Source organism: Lissotriton vulgaris, chromosome 4_1, assembly GCF_964263255.1.
Source record: "Lissotriton vulgaris chromosome 4_1, aLisVul1.2, whole genome shotgun sequence".
NCBI lineage: Eukaryota > Metazoa > Chordata > Amphibia > Caudata > Salamandridae > Lissotriton > Lissotriton vulgaris.
In genome coordinates this window covers 205,438,936-205,461,437 of record NC_141691.1, presented here as the reverse complement: position 1 = coordinate 205,461,437, position 22,502 = coordinate 205,438,936, and the positions used below count along the sequence as shown (strand labels likewise).

Sequence of the window (22,502 nt, the reverse complement as noted above, 5' to 3'; positions counted from 1 at the left end):
TTTCTTCAGGGAATAGGTTGTGGGGGGTTGTGGGTTGTGGTCTTTTTGTAGTTGAAGTGAAAACAGCTGTGGTCCGTCCAGTGGAGAGCTGTGGTGTGATTGAAGGAGATGTGCTTGCTGGAGGTGAAGATTGAGTCGAGCGTGTGTCCGGCATAGTGGGTGGGGGTATTGACAAGTTGTTCGAGTCCGAGGTTGGCCAGGTTGTCCAGAAGGGTGGTGGTGTTGGAGTCGTTTTTCTTTTCCAGGTGGTAGTTGAGGTCTCCCAGTAGAATGTAGTCCTCGGAGGGGAGGGCGTGTGGGCTGATGAAGTCAGTGATGTCATCGCTGAATTGTGTGCGGGGTCCTGGTGGTCTGTAGATGAGGGTGCCTCTGAGTGTGGTCTTAGGGTCGGTGTGGATCTGGAAGTGAAGGTGTTCGGCGGATGTGAGGTTGTCGTCGGAATTGGTCGTGATGCGGATGGTGTTCTTATGGACGATGGCGATGCCTCCTCCTGTTTGGTTGGTGCGGTCCTTTCGGATGATCTTGTATCCGTCCGGGATGGCTATGGCGATGTCGGGTGCTGATGAGGCGTTCATCCAGGTTTCTGTAAGAAAGGCGACGTCCGGCGCAGTAGTGTCGAGTAGGTTCCAGAGTTCAATGGCGTGTCTGTGGACCGAGCAGGTGTTGAGCAGGATGCACTTCAGGTGGTTAGTGTCGGAGCTCTGTTTAGAGTCTGTGGTTTTGGTGTGGGTCCTGATGCAGTCGAACTTGCAGGTGTGGCAGGTGAAGGGGCCGTGGGTGTGTCCTGGGGCGGCTTGGTAGCAGTTTGGGAGTCGGCCGTGGTTAAGTGCTGAGAGGGTTGCAGCGTCGTACGTTATGCGGGTGGAGTGGGTTTTGCGGGGGGCAGGGGGTCTGGCGTTGGGCGCGGTCCAGGCGTGGACGAGGCTCGACCGCTGCGCGTTACCGCTGCGCGCAGAAGCATCTGTCATATGTGGATAGTGGAGGGGGCGGGGGCGAGGGAGGAGCAGCTGGGAGGCGGGAGCGGGGTGGAGAGCCGGGCAGGGAGGCACAACAACAATCAACAAAATGGCAGCAAGCCAAAAGCCTAACAGGACGAGATTGGGGCAAAACTTAGGTAATGGCTATGAAATGGAGAGTGGTACCGGCAGAATCAGGTACAAATGCGCAGTTCGGGCAAAGGCAGCAGAGCACAACCGAATGTCTAAGAAAGCGCACTTCAGCCACACAGCGCTACAATATAAATGCTATCAGTGCTACAATACAAATGCAATTGTTAATCAGGCACAATAATGAGCAGGAGCAATGCAAGCACAACCGAATGTCTAGGAGAGCGCACCTCAGCAACACAGCGCTACGATATAAACGCTATCAGCGCTACGATATTAATGCAATTAATAATCAGGCACAATAAGCAGGAGGAATGCGGGTAATGCGATATGGCTACGTTGTAAAGAGCTGTCTGGGGGTATAGTGCTACGATATCAATTGGACCCATGCTAGAGATAAATTCTGAGTGCTACAGCTGAGACAGGCACCGGGGAGGAGGGTGGGCGATATGAATGTCAGCAGCCCTACATGCCAAGAACAGATGCATACTGGTAAGTAGCATATTCCGTTGGAGGCATGTGGGCTGCTGAATTCATATCTGTGCATAGACTGTATAGCAGTCTCCCCGTTAGCGGTGGCTACCTGTGCCAGCTGCAGCAGTCTGAAATAGAATCTTTAGAACAGCCTGTCCTACAGCAGCTTGCTGTTTGGAGTGTACATCTACACAGTAGTGTTTAGTAAATGTATGATTGGTTGTCCATGTGGCTGCTCTACATAGGTCTTCTAGAGGAATGTTGCCAAGGAAAGCCATGGGTGCCCCTAACTTGCGTGTGGAATGCGCTCGTGGGGGAACTGTTAATGTGCGTTTAGCTTTCTGATAACAAATCTGTATGCACTTAACAATCCATCTGGCTATACCTGATTTGGAATTGGGGTTGCCTTTGTGCTGTGGTGAAAAGGCAACAAACAGTTGCTTAGTTTTCCTGAAAAGTTTTGTTCTGTCTATATAATACAGGAGAGCTCTCTTTACGTCTAGTGTATGTAGGGCTCTTTCTGCCACTGAATCTGGATTTGGGCAGAACACTGGCAGTTCTATCGTTTGATGTGAAACTGGGACACCACCTTTGGCATAAATTTAGGGTTTGTACGCAGCACTACCCTATTCACGTGAATTTGGATGAATGGCTCCTGAATAGTTAGGGCTTGCAGCTCACCAACTCTTCGAAGTGATGTGATTGCCACTAAAAAAGCCACTTTCCACGTTAGGAACTGTATTTCGCACGAGTGTAGTGGTTCAAAGGGTGGTCCCATCAGTCTGGTGAGAACCACGTTTAGGTTCCAGACAGGTGAAGGTGGGTGTCGCGGAGGAATCACTTGTTTGAGTCCCTCCATGAAAGCCTTAATAGCCGGCACTCTGAAGAGTGAAAGATGTTGCCTGTTCTGAAAATAAGCTGCCACTGCAGCTAAATGTATACGTATGGAACTGTATGCTAGATTGCATCTGTGTAAATGGAACAGATAACATATGATGTTTTGAGTTGAAGCATCTAGTGGATTTATGTCATTATTGGTACAATAAATGACAAATCGTTTCCACTTCACCGCATAGCACGCTCTGGTGGTGGGTCTTCTGGCCTCCTTGATAATATTCACACAGTCAGGAGGCAAGTTTAGGTAACCAAATTCTATGACTTCAGGAGCCAGATCGCAAGGTTCAACTTTTGCGGATCTGGGTGCTGAATGTCTCCATGGCTCTGCGTTAAAAGACTGGGTGTTAGCCGCAGCCTTTGATGAGGCACCACGGAAAGTTTTAGGAAAGTGGTGTACCATGGTTGCCTCGCCCACGTTGGAGCAACTAGTGTCATGGAGTGTTGTTGCAGTTTGCGTGCCACTAGCGGTATGAGCAGGGCTGGGGGAAAAGCGTACGCATACCTGCCTGACCAGTTCATCCATATCGCATTGCCCTGACACTGCGGAAGTGGAAACCTGGCGGCGAAGCTTTGGCATTTTGCGTTTTCCCTGGTGGCGAACAGGTCTATGTCTGGGTGACCCCACTGCTGGAAGTACGGTTGTAGCACGGAGGGATGAATATCCCACTCGTGCATCTGGTGGCTGTGTCTGCTGAGCAGATCTGCCATCTGGTTGTCCCTGCCTGGGAGGTGTTCCGCCATGAGGAATATGTTTCTCTGAATGGCCCACTTCCACATGCTTTGCGCTAGATGTGACAACTGTGGAGAGTGTGTCCCTCCCTGCTTTTGTATGTAGTACATGGCAGTCATGTTGTCCGTCCGGATCAAGACGACTTTGTTGCACAAATGTACTTTGAACGCCTTCATTGCCATGAAAATTGCCATCAGTTCCAGCAGGTTGATGTGCATCTTCTTTTGTTGTGTCGTCCATAGTCCCTGCACTGTGTAATGGAGGACATGCGCTCCCCATCCCAGTAGAGATGCGTCCGTCGTAAGCACTATTTGTGGTACAGGCTCTTGGAATGGTCATCCCTTGCAAAGGTTTTGTGGGTTCCACCAATGCAGAGAGTGGTATGCATGACCGGTCACCAACACTATGTCTTTCAATTGTCCTTGAGCCTGGTTCCACTGCCGTGCTAAGCACTCCTGAAGCGGGCGCATGTTTAGTCTCAAGTAAGGGACTATGAAGATGCAGGAGGCTATCATGCCTATCAACTGCATAAACACCCACACTGGGAGCGAGTGTTGAGGTGTGAATTTTTGAATCAGTAATTGAATGCTGTTGATTCTTGCTGAGTTTGGCTGTGCCTTTGCTGCCAGAGTGTCTATCGTCGCTCCCAGGAACCGTTGTACGTGGGCGGGTTGAAGATGAGACTTTGGGTAGTTTAACGAGAATCCGAGGCTGTGTAGGAGGTGAATGGTGCGGGACATGTTGCTGGCACACTGCTGGGCTAACTTTGCCTGGATAACATTGGTGGTGGCCAAGAGAGACATTGCCAGGCGATGGGGAGCGGCCGAACCGCCAGACTTGGAGGAATGGAGGAGAGGGCTGGACCTCTATATGGCGGCTGAGAGAGTGACATATAAAGCCAGGGGTTGCCCAAAAAAGTTCCGGAGAGTATGGACTAAGTGGAGGCAATATCACGGACTAGAGTGAATTCACAGGGGCTCTGAAGGGGAACCTTGTCATACTTGATGTTTGGTACACACCTAAAGGTGGAGACGGAGAATGGTCCTGTTAAAGGTCTTACTGTGGAACCCGGTTCTCGTCCGGTGGATGTAACTTTACCGGTAAAGGGTAGACGGGCTTCGGGGTGGGGGAGGTGGGCGGGCATGGTAGGAGCTGTTTCTAGGGGTTGTTTTTTTTGTTTTTTGCATTTGTAACCAGCCTTGGTTAAACTGTACTGTTATTCTTGATCTGTGATTAAGCCTGAAGAGCAAAAGAAAAGTTGCGGAACTGACTGATACTGGCTGAATGTTGACGCCAGCCCGTGTCCTCATATATTTTCAGATGATACGCCGAGAGCAACAATAAAAATTTATTTGAAAAAAAAAAAACTTTGCCTGGATAAGCAAGTCATCCAGATATGGGTAGACGTGAATATGCTGTCTCCGTAGGTGTGCAGCCACTGTTGCCAGGCACTTGGTAAACACCCTGGGGGCTATTGTCACCCCGAAAGGCAGAACCTTGAACTGGTAGTGCTGATTCTGTATGGTAAACCTGAGATATTTCCTGAATGCCGGATGTATCGGTATGAGGAAATAGGCGTCTTTTAGGTCTAGTGTTGCGAGGAAATCTCCCTGACTGAGTAATGGTAGAACCTGCTGTAATGTGAGCATGTGAAAATGTTCTGACAAGATGTATTGGTTTAGGGGCCTGATGTCCAGTTTTGGCCTGAGAGACCTGTCCTTTTTGGCAATTAAGACGTACAGCGAGTATACCCCTGTACCGTGTTGTTCTATAGGTACAAGTTCTATGGCCCCTTTCTGCAGCATGCTGATGACTTCTTGCTGCAATAAGTGTATGTGCTCTGCGGACATAGGACGGTGTCTTGGGGGTATGTTGGGTGGAGTGGAGGTTAGCTCTAGACAATAGCCGTACTGAAGAAGTTGTCCCACCCACCTGTCTGTGGTAATGCTCTTCCAGACTGGCAGGAACTGTTGTAATCTTCCCCCGACCGGTGTTATATGGTCTGGGGGCAGTGACAAGACATCACTGTTTAGTATTGGCGGAGGATCTGGTGTTGTTATTCCCTCGTCCTCTGCCTTTGCTGCTATTGCCACGGTACCCACCTCTATTGTTCTTATTATAGGTGGTTTGTGTGCTCCCTTTATTGTATGGAGTCTGCTGGGATGCCTGGCCTCGTTTAGCTCCTCTGTTAACAGAGCGACGAAAGGAGCCTCCTCTGAATTGTTGTGACTGCAGGGCACCCATAGACTTGGCTGTCTGTGTCTTTTAATTTTCTCTAATATTGGGTCCACATCAGGACCAAATAAAAACTCAGGGTTCACAGGCCGATTCAATATTGTGGTTTGAATCTCAGGTTTGAACCCAGAGATGCGTAACCAAGCATGCCTCCTGAGCATGACACTTGTGTTAATGGCTCTGGCTGCTGTGTCTGCTGCGTCCAGCGCACATTTAATGGATGCGTTGGATACGAGTTTCCCTTCTTGTATCAGTGTTTCTGCTCCCTCCTTGTAGACATCAGGCAAATGTTGTAGCAGTTGCTCTAGTGTGTCAATGTGCCCCATCGTATCTGGCTAATAGGGCCTGTGTATTAGAAATTCTCCAGATATTAGCTGCTTGAGCAGCTACCCTTTTTCCAGAAGCTTCTAATATTTTTGACTCCTTGTCTGGAGGAGGGGCATCACCAGTAGTTTGTGAGCTGGCACGCTTACAAGCATTTGAAACCACCAAAGAGTCCAATGGCAGCAGTCCCTTAATATATGTAGGGTCCACAGGCGCCGGTCTGTATTTTCTTTCAATTCTGGGGTTAACAACCCTTGCTCTTGTGGTTTCTTTGAAAATGTCTCCTGCGTGTTTAAGGACACCTTTCAGCATTGGCAATGTCTTAACTGATTTCTCTGAAGTGGAGAAAGTGTCAAATAGGAAGTCCTCTTCAATTGGGTCAGCATTTCCACATCATGATTCTGTGCTGCCCTTTCTATTAATGCATTAAACGCAGCTGTATCCTCTGTTGGCGAAGTTTTGATAGGATAAGGAGTGTCAGGAATAGTCTGACTCCCCCGGGTCAACGGGGTCTGTCCAGGCTTGAGTCTGGTCATCCTTATCCGTGTCCGCAGGGTAATTATATTGTTCATCATAGTCATACTCCATATCTTCATTAGTACGTGTGGGTGAGTATGCAGACGTGTCTTGGACATGGTACCTTACAGTCTCAAAAAGGACAGGCGATGTAGACGAATCCCTTTTCTTTTTGAGTGGGATTTTATATGATTCAAGAGGATTTTTAGACCTGATTTTCCTTTGATAAATAGTAAGTCTGCCAGAGTCGGAGTCGATATGTAGCTTGGACTGCTCATCATAGGAGGGCTCTTGGTACACAATGTCCTCTTCTAGAGAATGACTGCTCTTTCCCATCGACACCTTCTTGGGTGGTTCAATTCCGGTTTTCGGATCGAGCGCTTTAGGGCCTGCAGTCGGGGGCAGTCCGAATTTTATCAGTGGCATAGTGTCTTTAGACAGACTGACCTTCTTCAGGGCCAGCGTCCATATAGGTCCGACCGACTTTGCCTTTTCGCCAATGTGTTTTTGACCCTGCGTCGACTTCGGCGCCTGTTGCGTGGGAGACGCGCTCTTCTGCCTCGACTCAACGTGCTCTTTCGAACCGCTTTTGGATTTTGGCTCGAGGCCTTTGATGAGCTGTGGATTGTCGACTCGTTGCTTCGTATCGAGAACCTTCCGAGACTCGAGCCCCTTGTTTGTGTCGCTGTCCGTCGACGTCAACCTGGTCGGTTCGACATGCTTTACTTTAGTGATGGATTTCAGGGCACCGACCTTCGGTTCAACACCCTTTATTTGTGACCTTGCAGGGGCGTCAACACTTCTTTTCTTCGTCGAATCCGATGGGTTCGAACCCTTCGACCCGAAGACTGTCTTCAGCAGTTTTGGTTTCGTTTTCGGCTCAATGGCTTTCAGTTTCGCTTTAAGTAGTTCGACCGATGGCTCGTTCGATATATTCTTAGCCGGGCCGAGACGCGGGGCTATAGAATGTTCATCATGATCTTGGCTAAGGACTTCTGGCGATTTATTTATTTATTTATTGTGACTTGTATAGCGCACTATAACCCAGGGGTCTCTAAGCGCTTTGTTAGGATCAGCTAGACAATAAAAAGATGCATCAGATTACAATTGGCGGCCACCCCACGCTTGCTGGAAAAGCACAGTTTTTAATTTCTTGCGAAAGGGCATTAGTTTCTTTTCATTACGGAGTTCCAGCGGTAGTTTATTCCACATAGCTGGCAAAGTATGTGAGAAAGCACGCCCACCCACAGTGGTCAGTCTACAGCGTGGCTGAACCAGATAGATGGAATCAGCAGATCTAAGCACCCTCCCTGGTTTGTAAGGGGACAGGCGAGATTTCAGATAGGTGGGTGCTCTGCCATGAAGAGCTTTGTGTACAATGCAGAGCCCCTTGAACATTAGCCTCTGCCTAACTGGCAACCAATGGAGTTCCCGCAGGAGGGGGGATGCCTGGGTACTCCTTGGTTTCTTAAAAATGAGCCTAGCAGCATCATTCATGACCGTCTGCATTTTGTTTATGAGGCCCTGTGGAAGTCCTATATACAATGAATTGCCATAGTCCAGCCTGGCCAAAATCATTGCAGAAACCGCGCTCCTTAGTGTGGAAAAAGAGAGCAGCGGGGAAACTTTCCTGAGTTGGCGAAGGAGGCCGACGCAGCAGCCCACCACAGCTGTGAATTGCTTTTTCATGGACAGCTTACTGTCTACCTGGATGCCCAGGCTCTTAACCACCTCCGCCGGTTCTGGAGGCGTGCCCAGCTCCCCAGGCCAGAAACGATCACACCAAGGGTTGCCAGCGATGGTAATCGGCAACACCTCGGTTTTGTCCGGGTTGATTTTTAGGGAGTTGCCGGACATCCAGTTAGCTGTGCTTCTCAGAATGTTTTGCAGTCTGGTAAAGGCATTCTGGCTATCCTCCAGCTGGATGATAATCTGGGTGTCGTCTGCGTAGTTATATACCTGACAGTCCATTTGATTAAGCATTCGAATCAAAGGCTGTAGGTATATGTTGAACAATAGGGGTGACAGAGCAGACCCTTGTGGGACTCCGCAAGTGATCGAAGTTGCGGTAGAAAGCGTGTCACCTAATTGCACTTTCTGCGTCCTCCCTTGAAGGAAGGATGTGAACCATGCCAGTGCTATGCCCTGAATGCCGAAGTCCCTCATCCGCGACAGTAGTTGTTCATGACACACGGTATCAAATGCCGCGGAGAGGTCCAACAGCACCAGGGCCCCCGGGATTTTCTTGTCTGCTCTGTTCCTAAGCTCATCTACAATTGACAACATAACCAGCTCCGTGCTGTGATTCGCACGGAAGCCTGCTTGATTCGGCTCTAACAGCGTGTTGCTTTCCAGATGTTCTGAAAGGGTGGTAAGGACATGCTGCTCCAGAAACATCGCCAAGAATGGTAACTGGGAAATTGGTCTGAAGTTTTTCAGACATTTTGCGTCTGCCCCCGTTTTTTTTAACAAGGGAATCAGACGGGCTTCCTTGAAGGCAGAAGGCACTTGACCAGTATGTAGAGACAGGTTCAGGAGACTCAGCACATCATCCTCTATGCCCGGGAGTGCGAGTTTAAACACTTCAGGTGGGCATGGATCCGACCTTGAGCCGGACTTGACCCGTCCCATGAGGGAAACTAAACTATCCTTTGTAATCAAGGGTAGATTAGAAAGCGGGATTGTAATTGGCAGTATAGCTGGGATATCCACCGGTGGACAGTCAATTTGCGAGGTTGCCGTAATTTCAGTGACTAAATCAATGATTTTGTTGGTGAAGAAATCCTGGAACTTCTGACAATCCTCCTGACTAAAGTCCGGAGACTGTTCCTTGTTCTTCCTGAGCTCCGTAAGGACTCGGAAGACTTCTTTCTGAGGGTTCGTAGCCGTAGAAATCCTCTCCTCGTAGAACTCGGACTTCCTGGCTATAATCGCTTGCTTATATCCAGGAGATGCCTCGATCTGAGCCCTTGGAAGCCTTTCAGTGTCTGTTTTGGGCCCCGTAACCACGTTCGGGCCTGGTTCATCGCTCGAGTCGTCATCTACGGCTCCGATGGGTGATATGTCTTCACTTACTTTGACGACGTTTTCATCGTCGACGTCCTCTTAATCGTCTTCAGAATAGGTGGAGCCATGCTCCGAACAAGGATCCGACTGCTGTTCGGGATCCTCTGTCTCGACGACCTCATCGTCTTCTTCATCGAAGATATTCACAGGGTCGGGCGCTGGCTTCGCCATAGTCTGCCTCGCTGCGCGTCGGAGCCCAATCGTCTTCTTCGACCTGAATTGAGCAAAAGCTAGACAGTTGGCCTCATTGTGCTCCGGTGATAAGCACTTGTTGCACACTGGGTGTACATCAATGTGCGGGTACTTAGAGTTATAAAGGGGGCATCGTTTGAACGGGTTCCGTTCCATCGACGATCGGGCCTCTGGTGTAGAAAAGGCCACGCGGCTCTCTTCGACGTCTTGCTGTAGAAAAACTGGAACTAAGAACTCGGCACCGATCGAAATAACAATACCGACGACCCCGAAGGCCTTTTGGCCTATAGAAAAGTTTCCGAACTTGAGTAAAGAAAAGTACATCCGAACCCAATGGCGGTAAAAAACAATCTGAGGATGGAGAGGATGCCTATGCGCACTGTAGTCCAGGGGAGGAGCCACCTAACTCAGGATACTTCGAAGACTCTTCCAGGACAACAATGTGCAATCATCCGGACCCAACACTAGGCGGCGATCTATGCACAGATATGAATTCAGCAGCCCACATGCCTCGAACAAAGCGTTACAGAAGGTAAGTAACTTGTTATTCTGATTGACACATCTGCCAGTGGATTCCTCACCTTGTGAATAGATTACCACAGCAGTCCCACTCCCGGAGGAGGGTGTCCACCCTTCTATACCAAGAAGTCCTGAAGGACCGAACGAGCAAAGTGTCCGTCCCTCCTCACCTCTGCATCTAAACAATAATGCTTTGCAAAAGTGTGAAGGGAGGCCAAAGTTGCCGCCCTGCAAATGTCCTCCACAGGAACACCCCTAGACAAGGCAGATGTAGATGACTTTGCTCTAGTAGAATGAGCTCTCTAACCTTCTGGAGGTTCCTTACCAGCCAGGGAGTAGCAAATCTTGATACACAAGAAAATCAATCTAGACAGCGTGCGCTTGTGCACTGCTCTGCCTTTCCTGCAGCCAACAAAACCCACCAAGAGCTGGTAATCAATTCGGAACTCTCTGGTTCTGTCAAGGTAGAAGCTCATCACCCTCTTAGGGTCCAGACGGTAAAGTCTCTCCTCCTCCTTGGAAGAGTGAGGGGGGAGGATAGAAGGTAGGGAGGGTGATGGACTGCCCCAGATGGAAGGGAGTTACCACCTTATGCAGAAAAGAAGCCCTGGTCCTGAGTACCATTCTTTCAGCATGAATAGTCAAGATCGGGGGTTTTGAACTTAGAGCTTGTAGCTCACTTACCCTCCTTGCCGAGGTAATCACAATCAGAAAGACCGTTTTAAAAGATACCTGAAGGGACACCTGTGCAAGGGCTCGAAAGGTGAACCCATTAAGAAGGTAAGGGCAAGATTCAAGTCCCATTGATGCACAATAAAAGGAATGGAAGGACATTTATTTGTAAGACCCTTTAAGAACCTTAAAACAACAGGTGACTTAAATAAGGACGGCTGGTCCGGCAGGCAAAGGAATGCCGACAAAGCCGAAAGATAACCTTTCACTGTCGCTACAGCAAATCCTTACTGAGCCAAAGAAAGTGCAAACTGAAGAATGTCGAACAAATGAGCTTTCAAGGGGTCAATGGACTTCTCTCCACACCATGAGACAAACTTGGACCACCTATAAGAATAAATAGAGTTGGTGGAGTGCCGCCTGGCTAATAGTATAACATCCACTATGTCAGGTGGGAGAGAAAAATAATTCAGGTTGCCCCATTCAATCTCCAGGCATGAAGGTGTAAGCTCGGGAGGTGGGGGTGTAGAACCTGCCCCTGCGACTGTGAGAGGAGGTCTGCCCTCAGAGGAAGACGGAGCGGCGGGAACGAGGAGAGGTGGAGAAGATCTGTATACCACACCCTTCTTGGCCAATCTGGGGCGATCAATAGGACTTGGGTCGGTCTTGGAGAATCTTCCTCAGAACCCGAGGAATCAAGGGTATGGGAGCAAACGCGTAAAGGAGTTGTGAGCCCCAACTCAACTGAAACGCGGCCCCCAAAGCTCCCTGCATCGGATACCAGAGACTGCAGAATGACAGGCAGTGAGCGTTCTCGTGAGTGGCGAACAGGTCCACCTGAGGGGTTCCCCACGTCCGATGGATGAAGCCTCCACTCGTGGTCGGCAGATAACTGTCGACTGAGACTGTCTGCACGTACGTTCAGAACTCCGGCCAGATGATTTGCCATCAGACAAATCTGATTGTCCTGAACCCAGGACCAGAGACGCAGTGCCTATCTGCAAAGGCAATGCAAACTCACTCCTCCCTGTTAGTTGATATACCTCATCGCAGTATTGATCGCGAAGGGAAGGGAGGAAGGCCTTGAGCGCTAAACGTATCACCCCCAACTCTAGAGGGTTGATGTGAAGCAACCTTTCTTCTGGTGACCAAAGACCCTTGATCTCCAGATCCCCTAGAAGAGCACCCCACCCTAGGGTGGATGCATCCATTATCACTGTGGACACCGATGGAGGGAGATGAAAGGGATTTCCTTGAGACAGATTGCCTTCCACGCTCTACCAAGATGGATCCGCCGCAGCTTCTCCGTAGATCCTCACTGACTCCCTGAGATCTCCGTTGTGCTGATACCACTGCCTGCGGAGACACCACTGGAGTGCCCTCATGTGCCAGCATGCATGGTTGACCAACAGTGTACAGAAAGCTATCAGACCGAGCAGACGAAGGACCTTCAGAACTGGAACCGCTCCATTGTAAAATAAAGGAATCATTTCCTGTATGTCGAGAATCCTTTGTGGAGGAGGGAATGCCCGACACACAATGGTATCCAGTACCGCACCTGTGAACAGGTTGCGCTGAGAGAACAGCAGGTGAGATTTGGGCACGTTTATCGAGAAAAACAACCTATACAACACTGAGTTGTAATCTGCAGATGATGGAGCACCTTCTCAGGAGATTGTGCTTTGATCAGCCAGTCATCCAGATAAGGGAATACTGGTATCCTCGACCTTCTGAGATGGGTTGCCACCACCGCCATCACCTTCGTGAAGACTCGAGGTGCAGTAGTAAGATCAAACGGAAGTACCCCAAACTGGTAGTGTTGCGATTCTACTGTAAAACGGAGATACTTTCTGTGCGACTTCAGGATTGGAATGTGGAAATACACATCCTTCAAGTCGATTGACACCATCCAGTCCTCTTGCTGCAGCGCTTGAAGAACCTGTGCAAGGGTGAGCATCTTGAACTTCTCTTGCTTCAAAAAGGAGGTTCAAGATCCTGAGGTCCAGGTTTGGACGAAGCATGACATCCTTCTTGGGAATCAAGAAATACCGGGAGTAGCATCCCTGACCCCTTTCCTGCTCCGGCACCACCTCTATCGCACCTTTTCTCAGTAACGCCAGTAGTATCCAGTCCGCACCTGATTGAATACTTTGCTGCGTCCCAGCCCTCCACTAGGGCTTGGCCGAGTTTGGCCCGTACCTCCAACGGACACTCTGGCAGCACTTCCGCCACCGTTTCCCACAGAGAGTGGGTGTAACGGCCCAAGAGGCATGCGGTGTTGGAAGACCGCAGTCCCAAGCTAAGGGACGAGAATACCTTCTTGCCGTAGGCCTCGTACCTCTTGGATTCCCGATCGGGGGGAGCCGTCAGGAATGCGGTCTGGGAGTTAGAGGCCTGGATAACCAGACTCTCGGGGGTGGGGTGGGTGGACTGGAAACATGGGTCGCCCGGGGCCGGGCGGTGGCGTCTGGCCACGTTCCTATCTACAGGCGAACCTGTAGCTGGCCTGGACCAAGTGCCCAAAAGAACGTCCGTCAAGGCCTCATTAAACAGCAGCAGAGGCTCCATGGAGCATGACTGCGGCTTAAGGACCTCAGTGAGGAGGTCAGTCCTCACGGCCGCGACGGGGAGCTAAGGCCCAAGGCCTTAGAAGCCCTTGTCAACACCACACTATAAGTAGCACCCTCCTCCGAAGCCACGGTAGGAGGAGAGACAAAGCCAGTGTCTGGAGAGGTGTCCAGGCCACTGGCCTCCCCAAGGTCTCCTGTCCAGTCCATGTTAGACTGACACTCCCTGGTCAGAGGGTCCTCAGACCCCTCCCAATTCTCCTCGTCCCCTATCTCCTGAGATTCAGGGTCATAAGTGAATGGGGTGGGTTCATAGAATTGAAATTCTCCGAACGGCGTCGAGAGCGGCGCGGATAGGAGTCGTCCCGACGTCGGAACCCAGTGAGAGGAGGCATCGGGGACGGCGCCGGAGGGGACACCACACGGACCGATGCTGGGGGGGTCGTAAGGTCCATCGGTGACGATCCATCGCCCGACGAGGGCCCAGCGGTGCCCTGCGGCGCCGGGCCCGAAGGCACAGACGACGCCGGGGCCGCTGTACCCTGCGGCGCCGAGCCCGAGGGCACCGGCGGTGTCGGGATCGTGGAGCCCTGCGGCGCCGGGCCCTAAGGCGCCGGCGGCGTCTAGGCCGAAGCACCCGACGGCGGCGGGTCGTAGCCCCCGACCCACTAGGGCCCCCAGACGGGTTCACTGGGCCCGAAGGCGCCGCGGAGCCCGTCGGAGGAGAAAGGGACCTCATGGCCATGAGGAAGCGCTCGATCTCCGGCGTCACGTTCAGCCCAGGGACCGGGGGGTATGGGGCCGAACGCGGCGCCCGCGACTCACGAGGAGCCGCGTGGGCGGTGTCACCCGAACCCCCAGCCACATCGCGCGAGCGTCGGGGGGGAGTCAGACGAGCGATGATGTCTCCTCGACTTCTTATGCTTCTTACCTGACGACTTGGACCCGGAGGAGTGGCGCCGACTCCCAGAGCTGTGACGGCTCCGTCCCCGCGACCTGTCCCTCGACCTCCCGTGGGACCGGGACCTCACGGCGCGGGGCCGACTGGCGGATCTCGAGTCGCCTGCGGGACCGCTCCTGCCTGGCCTTCCTCGAGAGGGCCCGACAGTCGGAGCAGGCGTCGTCGTCATGTTCGACGCCCAAACACATCAGGCACAAGCGGTGGGGATCCGTGACCGACATGGTACGGTCGCACTCGTCGCAATGCTTGAAGCCGGGCATCCCTAACGGCACCGTCGGAGTCGTAAAGACTTCGAAATGGATCAAAAAAGATCACAAAAGTTTAGTCAAAAAGTGACTAGGGATCTGCTCTTTCCAGATCTGCGCTGGCTGGCGCGGAAAAAAGAAGAACTGACGTCAGCACGTGGAGGCGGCGTCTAAGTACTCCGACGACGTCATCACGGCGCCCACTACGGACGCGGAGCCGCAGACGACGCCTACCGACGCGCAAGGGTACTGCTACGCAAAACTTTCCGGATCCAGTCTGACGCCTGGGGATATTCTAAGGTAAGGAATCTAACACTAACCTGTTTGTTTCAGATTTCAGTATTTAGGGGCTCCCTGAAGATCAAGAAGAAGGCCCGCTGGATAGCTGCTAACAACAGGGCGACTTGGCTCCAGCCCTAACGACCTGTCGATCCTGGAACCTGCTCCTGCCTAAATCCCTGCGACTCCTGCGGACAGCAACCTTGGGACACCCAGAAGACCTGCCTGCCTTGCCCGTATTGAAAACTGGGACTCCCATCAGCAGAGGCTCTGCCTCAACAGCCCCCCTGGTGCCTGCCAGGAAGCTCCGGACCAGCCCACTCTGCACTCGCCCAGCACGGCGCGTGCCCGAGTGATCCAAGACCACGAGGACATCCCCCCGGCGACTGGGACCCGCAGTCCAGTGCCCAAAGACCCTCCTCGACGAACCAGATGACGCCTGCAGACTCAGAACCAGGGGCCCCCCCAACCGTGACCGACTGAGGGTAAGCTTTTCCGACACCCAAAGACACCCCTGCACCCTACAGCCCCCTGTGCCTCCCTTTGGGGTACCTACCTGTGCTCCAAGATCCCAACTTTACTCTTGACGTGCTGGTCGCCCCTGGAGAGACTCCGCCTCAGAGCCTGCAGCCTTTGTTCCCTTTTGACCTTTTCCATTGGATAACATTGAGCGCCCGCCGGCTCAAAAACACCCTGCACCTACCCGCCCGAGCACAGCTGGCTGTGACACCTTTGTCCTATCCTGCTGTGGGTGAACCAACTGTACCTACCTGACCCTGGGGGACCCCTGAGTCTATACCCAGAACCACCACTTCACCAGTCGAGGACTCACCAGGAAACCGGTAACTCACTTACCTGCCATTGAATAACGTTGACTGGTTTGATTCGAAAAATCTTCTGTCTACTTTTGAAAACTTGAAATATTCATATAAAATCATCCGAATTTAGAAATACTCACCTGTGATCAGGAGAGGATCAGTACTGTACCTTGTAGTCCAGTGCTGAAATGCAAAAGTAATCCCTAGCGGGTTTACTAGTAACTTGTTTTTTCTCCATAGGAATCCATTGCCTGCTTTTCAATGAATTTTCTTCTAAGTGCCTACTTTTGAAAACTAGAAATATTCTTTAAATTCATACGAAATACTGTAACGTAATTACTTACCTGTTTTGAGTTGAGACCCCAGTGCTGGCCCCAGGAGACCAGTACTGGATTACAAAAGTAACAAGATTGTACTTTACCTGCCACCTGAATTTTCTCCCATTGATTAACATTGCAAGATTTCTGTTGAAAAGTTTCTAAGTGTGAACTTTTAAAATAGCTTTTTATTCCTGAAAAATCACTACAATACCTAAAACGTTTTTGCAAAACTGGTTTCAGCTTAGACCCCAGGACTGAACCTAGGAGTCAGTCCTGGGATTACCAAAGTAATCTACAAAGTAATTACCTGTGTTTATATAAGGAAATCCATTGAGCTCAATGCTAAATTGTGTGTAGAATTGTGTTGCCTACTGCAACCCCTGTACCTAGTTTCTTACCAAAGTGTATTGCATTTCTGCAAAGTACTCCTCTGAGGCCTCTCATATTGAGAGCAGTATATCTTTGATGCCTGTTGGTTCTAGAAATAAAATAAATATATTTTTTGATATAAAAACAATTGGCAGGAGTTCAGTCTTTTTGAGAGTGTGAAACCTTTTGCCGACTGAGTGTGTACAACAAATACTTTACACTGTCCTCTGGTACTGCCTTACTGCTCGACCAAGCTACCACTTTAGAGAGTAAGGTCACACCTGGCTTGATTTAACCTCTGTTATACCTCTGGCGTTTGTGGACTCTATACACACTGTACCTTATTCTGGTCCAGTATATATAGAGCCACTTTCTCACAGTGGGCAAAGGGATAGTCTGTCCGATGTGGAAGGGCGTGACAACCTTTGGCAGGAATGAAGGACGAGTCTTTAAAACCACCTTGTCCGGATGAACAGAAAGGAAAGGAGGTTTGGAAGAAACAGCCATTTACCCGTGGCTGACTTGTTGCCAGAGATGCAAATTGGGTTTATGTTTCAACACAGTTTTTAGGGAAGGAACGCAGGCCATGGGTACCTGGTTGGCAGGAACCCAGGGCACACTCAGTCAAAGAACATCAGGCATACCATGCAAGAAAGATGGCACTTTCTCACATCCACTCCATGCCATTGAGCAGCTCTGTTAATGAGCTGAACGTATCCAATGTTGTCATCAGGTGGGCAGAGTCTAGAGGGATAGAGGTCAGGGTTGTTGTCTGTATCTCGTTCCTTATCATGATTTTTCCCAAGGGTCAATGTCTGGTATAATCTGATCTTATGGTATATCCTGCTCTTCGTCCGTATCCCCATCCCCATCCCCATAATCGTCATCCTGTGTGGGGGGTGAAAGGGGAGGTGGTGGTGAATTTGATGGTGAGATAATCAAATTAGGTTAGGAGGAGGTGAGGGAGGTGGAATGTAAGGGGGAGAAAGGTTATTGCCCATGTCCTTTTTCTTAAAAGGTATAGGAGAGTCCTCTGAGAGATCACTCTTCCGTGTTTTGGGAAGACAGGCATGATTATGACCTGTTTGTGAGTTAATGACAAGTTTTTTCTGTTTTGGATCCAAAGGTAGCTCATCAGAACGAGGCTCTTTGGATGGGGTGTCCTTCTCTTTATGTGGCGATTTCGGCACCAAAGGTTTGGTCTGCGAGTCGTTGTGCTTGGTAGGTTTCGGCCCTGAGCCTTTCGGTGTTCAAGATTTGGGCTCTGATTTTTTCAGTGCGGGAAGTTTCGTCTCCGAGCCTTTAGATGTGGAGAATTTCGGCTCCGAACCTTTAGGTGTTGAGACTTTCGGCTCCAAAGTCTTCGGTGTCGAAGGTGTAGTCTTCGGTCCCGGTGGTGTAGTGACCGGCAGATGCTTAGACTTATGTTTTGGTGCCGAAAGTGTTGGTTCGGCACCAGAAAGGGGCCGGCCAGAGCCGGAAGGCTTCTTTTGGTTTCTCAGCCGGGCTGGAGGGCGGGGCATCTGAAACTTTGTCGGTGCCGACCTGAGCCCAAAGGCGAAGGGGGTACCGGGGTCTTTGTTTCATATTGACTGGGAACAGGGGAATCAGTACTCCCGGTACACTGACCCGGAGAGATGTGTTTTTCTTCTTCCATGTCGGAGTCTGCTTTGGGCACGGAGACTGGATGTTTGACATCGGGATCTTCGCCGAAGATGTCTGGTACGGAGCCGCTGTGATATTGCATCTCGTGGCGTCGAGCCAGACGATCACAAATTGTCTTCTTCAATCGGAACGATCGACACGCGTAACAGTCCTTTTCGTTGTGTTCCGGGGATAAGCAGAGGTTGCAGACCTTGTGAAATCGGAGCGTGGAATCTTAGCATGACACCCAGGACATAGTTTAAATGGAGTCTGTTCCATCGACTGCTAGCGCGGCGGCACCGGTAAGCCCAACAGCCCGCCTCGATCGAAGATTTTCTCAGTTTAAACAATGCGCGTCGAATGGGGAACCGTGATCGATGACAATACCGTCGAGGGTAGAGGATTGCACGTCGGAGTTCGAAACCAATACGGAACCGGAGCGCAGCAATACACATCCGAACCCGATGGCGGAAAAAAACAATCTAAAAATGGAGTCGACACCCATGCGCACTATCACCGAAAGGAGGTGTCACCTACCTAGTGACTAGAAAGACTTCTCCAAAGAAAAACAAAGTGCAAACATCCGAACTCAACACTAGATGGCAATCTATGCTAAAGCATATGATCTACAGCTCATATGCCTCGAACATAAAAACACTAAATCATATTTTTATACAAACAAATTGATCTGATTTCAGTCTTTGAGTGGGTCATCATTTCTTGCCTGAGTGTATACAATAAATGCTTATACCAAAAGGGAGTCACAGTTCCCAAGTAGAGAGAGAAAAAGAAGGGAAGTAAGAGGTACTCTTGACATGTGCTACTCTAATTGTGGGGGGGGGGGGAAGGGGGGGGGGGGGGGGGGGAGTGTCCTCATCTTAATGCCCTCACACACCTCGAAGGATGTCATGCTTCATCATTGGGCTTTTGATCGTCAGGCCGGCGCTGCAATGCCCTATGGGTCCCCCAAAGGGTCTCTTTTGGAGATCTTTTGATTAAGCTGTATGGGTGCATGGGTGTAAGTGCTAGAAGGTGTATTAAAAATTGGCTGGAGGGAGAGAGATTAATTTTCATTAAGACGATCCCTCTGTCATTATTAAAACAAAGTGCATGGTGCTGCTTTAAGGGGTATTTTGTCCCTTGGTAGCTGGGTAACTATATGTCCTGGTCAACATGTTTCAAGCTTTAATGGTCTCAAGGGGAGATCCAGGGCGCTTCGTCAGAACAGAGTGAGAAAGTTGTACCTATAGTGGCCCGAAAAGTTTGCTGTCCCCGCATAAATGAAGAGAGTCGAACTTCCCTTAGTAGGTAGAGTAAGATCCCATGAAATCAGTGACGTTCACTTGAGAGGGTTCACTCGGTGCATCTGGGCTGTGTCACCTGTGTGCCTCGGGCTGTCTCGGCAGGGACAACTGTTTATCTTTCCCATTGCTAAGAGCTTCTGTTGATTGACAAATACAAAAGCATTTCTAAGAATGTAAAGCACTTATTCTGCCTTGCAAAACATAGACTGCATTTCTGGAAGTATTACTGCTTTGAAAACGGTTACCTGCAACTGAGTATTTATTGGTTCATAAAACAAAATACCCAAATAACTTTTTATACAAACACATTGGTCTGGATTCAGTCTATGAGTGTGTGTAATCATTTCTTGCTCGGGTGCGTACAATAAATGCTGAACACTACCCTCTGATAAGCCTAACTGCTCTACCACAAATAGAGCTTTTAGTATTCTCTGTTTGAGCGTCTGTAAGACTCTGGGGATTCCTTGGACTCTGCACACTTTACCTTACTATTGTATTGTATATACAGAGCCAGCTTCCTACACAGATGACTGGAGATTAATAGTTCCATGTGCGCCTTTCCTCTATTTAAGACTGTGGAGCGGCTCAATCACTTAGAAATACTGAACAAATTAATCATTGTGTGTTAACATTTAACAACATGATTCATAGAAATTCTTCACTTATAAAAGCAGCCATTACTAGATCATTCGGTCACATTATTTATCTTCTCACCTTTTCCCTGCTTTAAGCTGGTTTGCTACGTATTGAAGAAGGCCAACAAGCTCGATTGGATATTTCCGAAAAACCGCACCACAGAAGCTGGCAAGACCTATATTAGATGGGGAAGCATACAAAAAACAGAGCATAAAAACAAATCTATTTTCAGGTTCTGAAATATTTCTAATACGTAAATCTTACTTTTTCAACTATGAAGAACACACTGAATAGACACTACTAAAACCTTTTTTTCTTACAGCATTAACCAATAGTTTCTGATTAACAATGGCAGCTACTTATCACTATCTTCCATCTTTGTATTCTCTAAATGGCTCCCCTAACGGCCAGTTACAAAGTTTTAGTTATTTGATTTATAGTTTGGCAACACAGAGGCTTTACTTTAAACCTATATGTTTTTGAAAGAACTCCATTATGGATCAGTTTAAGCATGATCTTAGTTTTATAGGTCCCTTTGCATGAGACAAACTAACATTTCAGGCTCGTCATCGCCCACTCATTTTTATTAATTTAGTCTCATGTGTTTTAGAGGTTGGCATAGTTACCAATGGGAAGAAAGTATTACTACTATAACAGGAGGATGATAGTCAATTCATCCGCCCGGGGCCTCCCAACACTGTAAAGCACCAGAGCACTATTAGGTCTTAATCAAGAAACAATCACGTTTTTATTAGTTTCCTAAACTAACCTTCTTCTCAGTCATTCTCAACCTAGTAGGTAAATCATTCCACAGTTTTGTCGCGAGAAAGGGGAACGGTCAACCTCCCCTTCTAAGTTTCTGAACTATAGGTAATTCGGCCTCAAAGAGCTCATAGGTACTTAAGGGTGAATCAAAAAGTAAGCTCTGTGAGCAATGCAGAACGATTTGATTTGAATTCTGCATTTTACTGGAAGTCAGTGCAATGTAGCCTGGGAGCCAGATACAGTTTTATATATCAGTATCTTTACTATTGGCCTCGCCACTGTATTCTGGATTACCTGAAGTCTTTTCAACACATGAACCAGGCATCCAAGGTAGAGGGAATTTCCATAGTCTAACCAGCAAAGAATCAGCCTGCACCACAGTCTTGAGAGAAGGTAGTGGGAAGTTGTCTCAAATATTTCTAAGCATTTTCATGATACCAAAACATGTGGAGGCCAGTTTACAAACGTGGGTCTCAAAAGTAAGCTTTTCATCTATCCAGAAACCCAGAATCTTAATTGATGTTTTGGGCTGCAGCCCACAACCTAGGAATCCTGGAAAATAAACTATGTCCAGCGGATTGCTTCATCATCTGGGAATGTGTTTTCGATAAGGATATAGTACTGAAATGGCCCTGTTCCGATATTATTCTGATATTTTCTCACTTAAGTGTGGAATCCCTTAGGGTTATTCACTTACTCACATGCTTTTTAATTTATATGTCAGTCCTTTAGCAGAGATAGTTCTATCATTTTGCATGCGGACAGTACACAGATGAGCATCGCCCATACCCAGGATAATTATTGTAACATGGATTAATTAGAGCTTTGTTTAAAGGAAGGTGTCAACAGGATGGATCATTTCTGCTTGAAACTCATTGGTGACAAACATTAGGTGATGGTGGTCAGTGGTGGTTTGCAATGTGTTACAGGGTTCTAAAGAAGGCAAAAGGATGCACATAAATGTGCCGACAATTCCACTTTACAGAATGGGTATCCTAACAGCAAAATGTCACCTGCAGTTAAAAAATGGAAGGGGAAAGATGGTATGCAGGTCTTGTATAACAGGTGATATTTGGAAACGTATGTGGGTCTTTAGTCCTGATAAAGTACACTCAGTCATATTAAACTTCGTTATCAGTTTTCACAAGAAACAAAATTCCCAAAGGGACTTCTCACAGAAGATCAGACAACTTAGAAAGCATGGTTAATTTATACCATGCAATTATTAGAAGGAAATCTCAGACAGGGACTAGTGGAGACATGTGTGTAGATATTAAGATGACAATTCAACAGCAAAAAAAACTATTTACAAGGTCAAGGATGTACTTGAAAGGGGGTAGGGCGTAGAGTGTGCAGGGAAAAGAGGGTGCTAGGAGAAGAGGGAGCAAGGAGAAGAGGATGCTATACTGGAGCTAGACAAAGGTCAACTCTCCTATATAATCGCGGACTTGGACAGCAGTTTAGCAGATATAAATAAAAAACTAAGAAGATTTAAAAAAACATGAGGTTCCTGTCGCAACATTTCAAGGCAAACAATCCATTAGTCTTTGGAGATACAGAGATGGACCTCTGTAAACAGCATAATGTGGCATTCTCTTGACTGGGAAGAACTGAACAAGTTACTTACCTTAGGTAACTATCTTTCTTGTGGGCACTCTAACAATAGATTCATGACATTCTGAATACTGTCCAAAAGTCAAACCAGATCCAGAAAATTTCACAGAAGTTCTCCAGCTCCAACAGGTGGTTTCATGCAGCCCTGCTCAGACATCGTTCCACTGAGGAAATGAAAAGGGGAGCTGCATATAAGCGCCAGCCATGTGCGACTGATATCCGTTGCATTCTAGGTTGTCCGCAGCCTAA

At 48.8% G+C, this 22,502-nt stretch overlaps 1 protein-coding gene across 2 annotated transcripts in view; it reads right to left on the bottom strand.

Annotated features, from left to right (window-relative positions):
• The window catches only part of THOC2 (THO complex subunit 2), a 1,289,207-nt gene that overhangs the window by 868,099 nt on the left and 398,606 nt on the right, over positions 1-22,502 (bottom strand). For both annotated transcript variants that reach the window (XM_086918507.1, XM_086918508.1), the window contains exon 18: positions 19,953-20,049. In XM_086918507.1, coding sequence (XP_086774633.1) covers positions 19,953-20,049 — 97 coding nt within the window. The remainder of the gene's footprint in view (positions 1-19,952; positions 20,050-22,502) is intronic.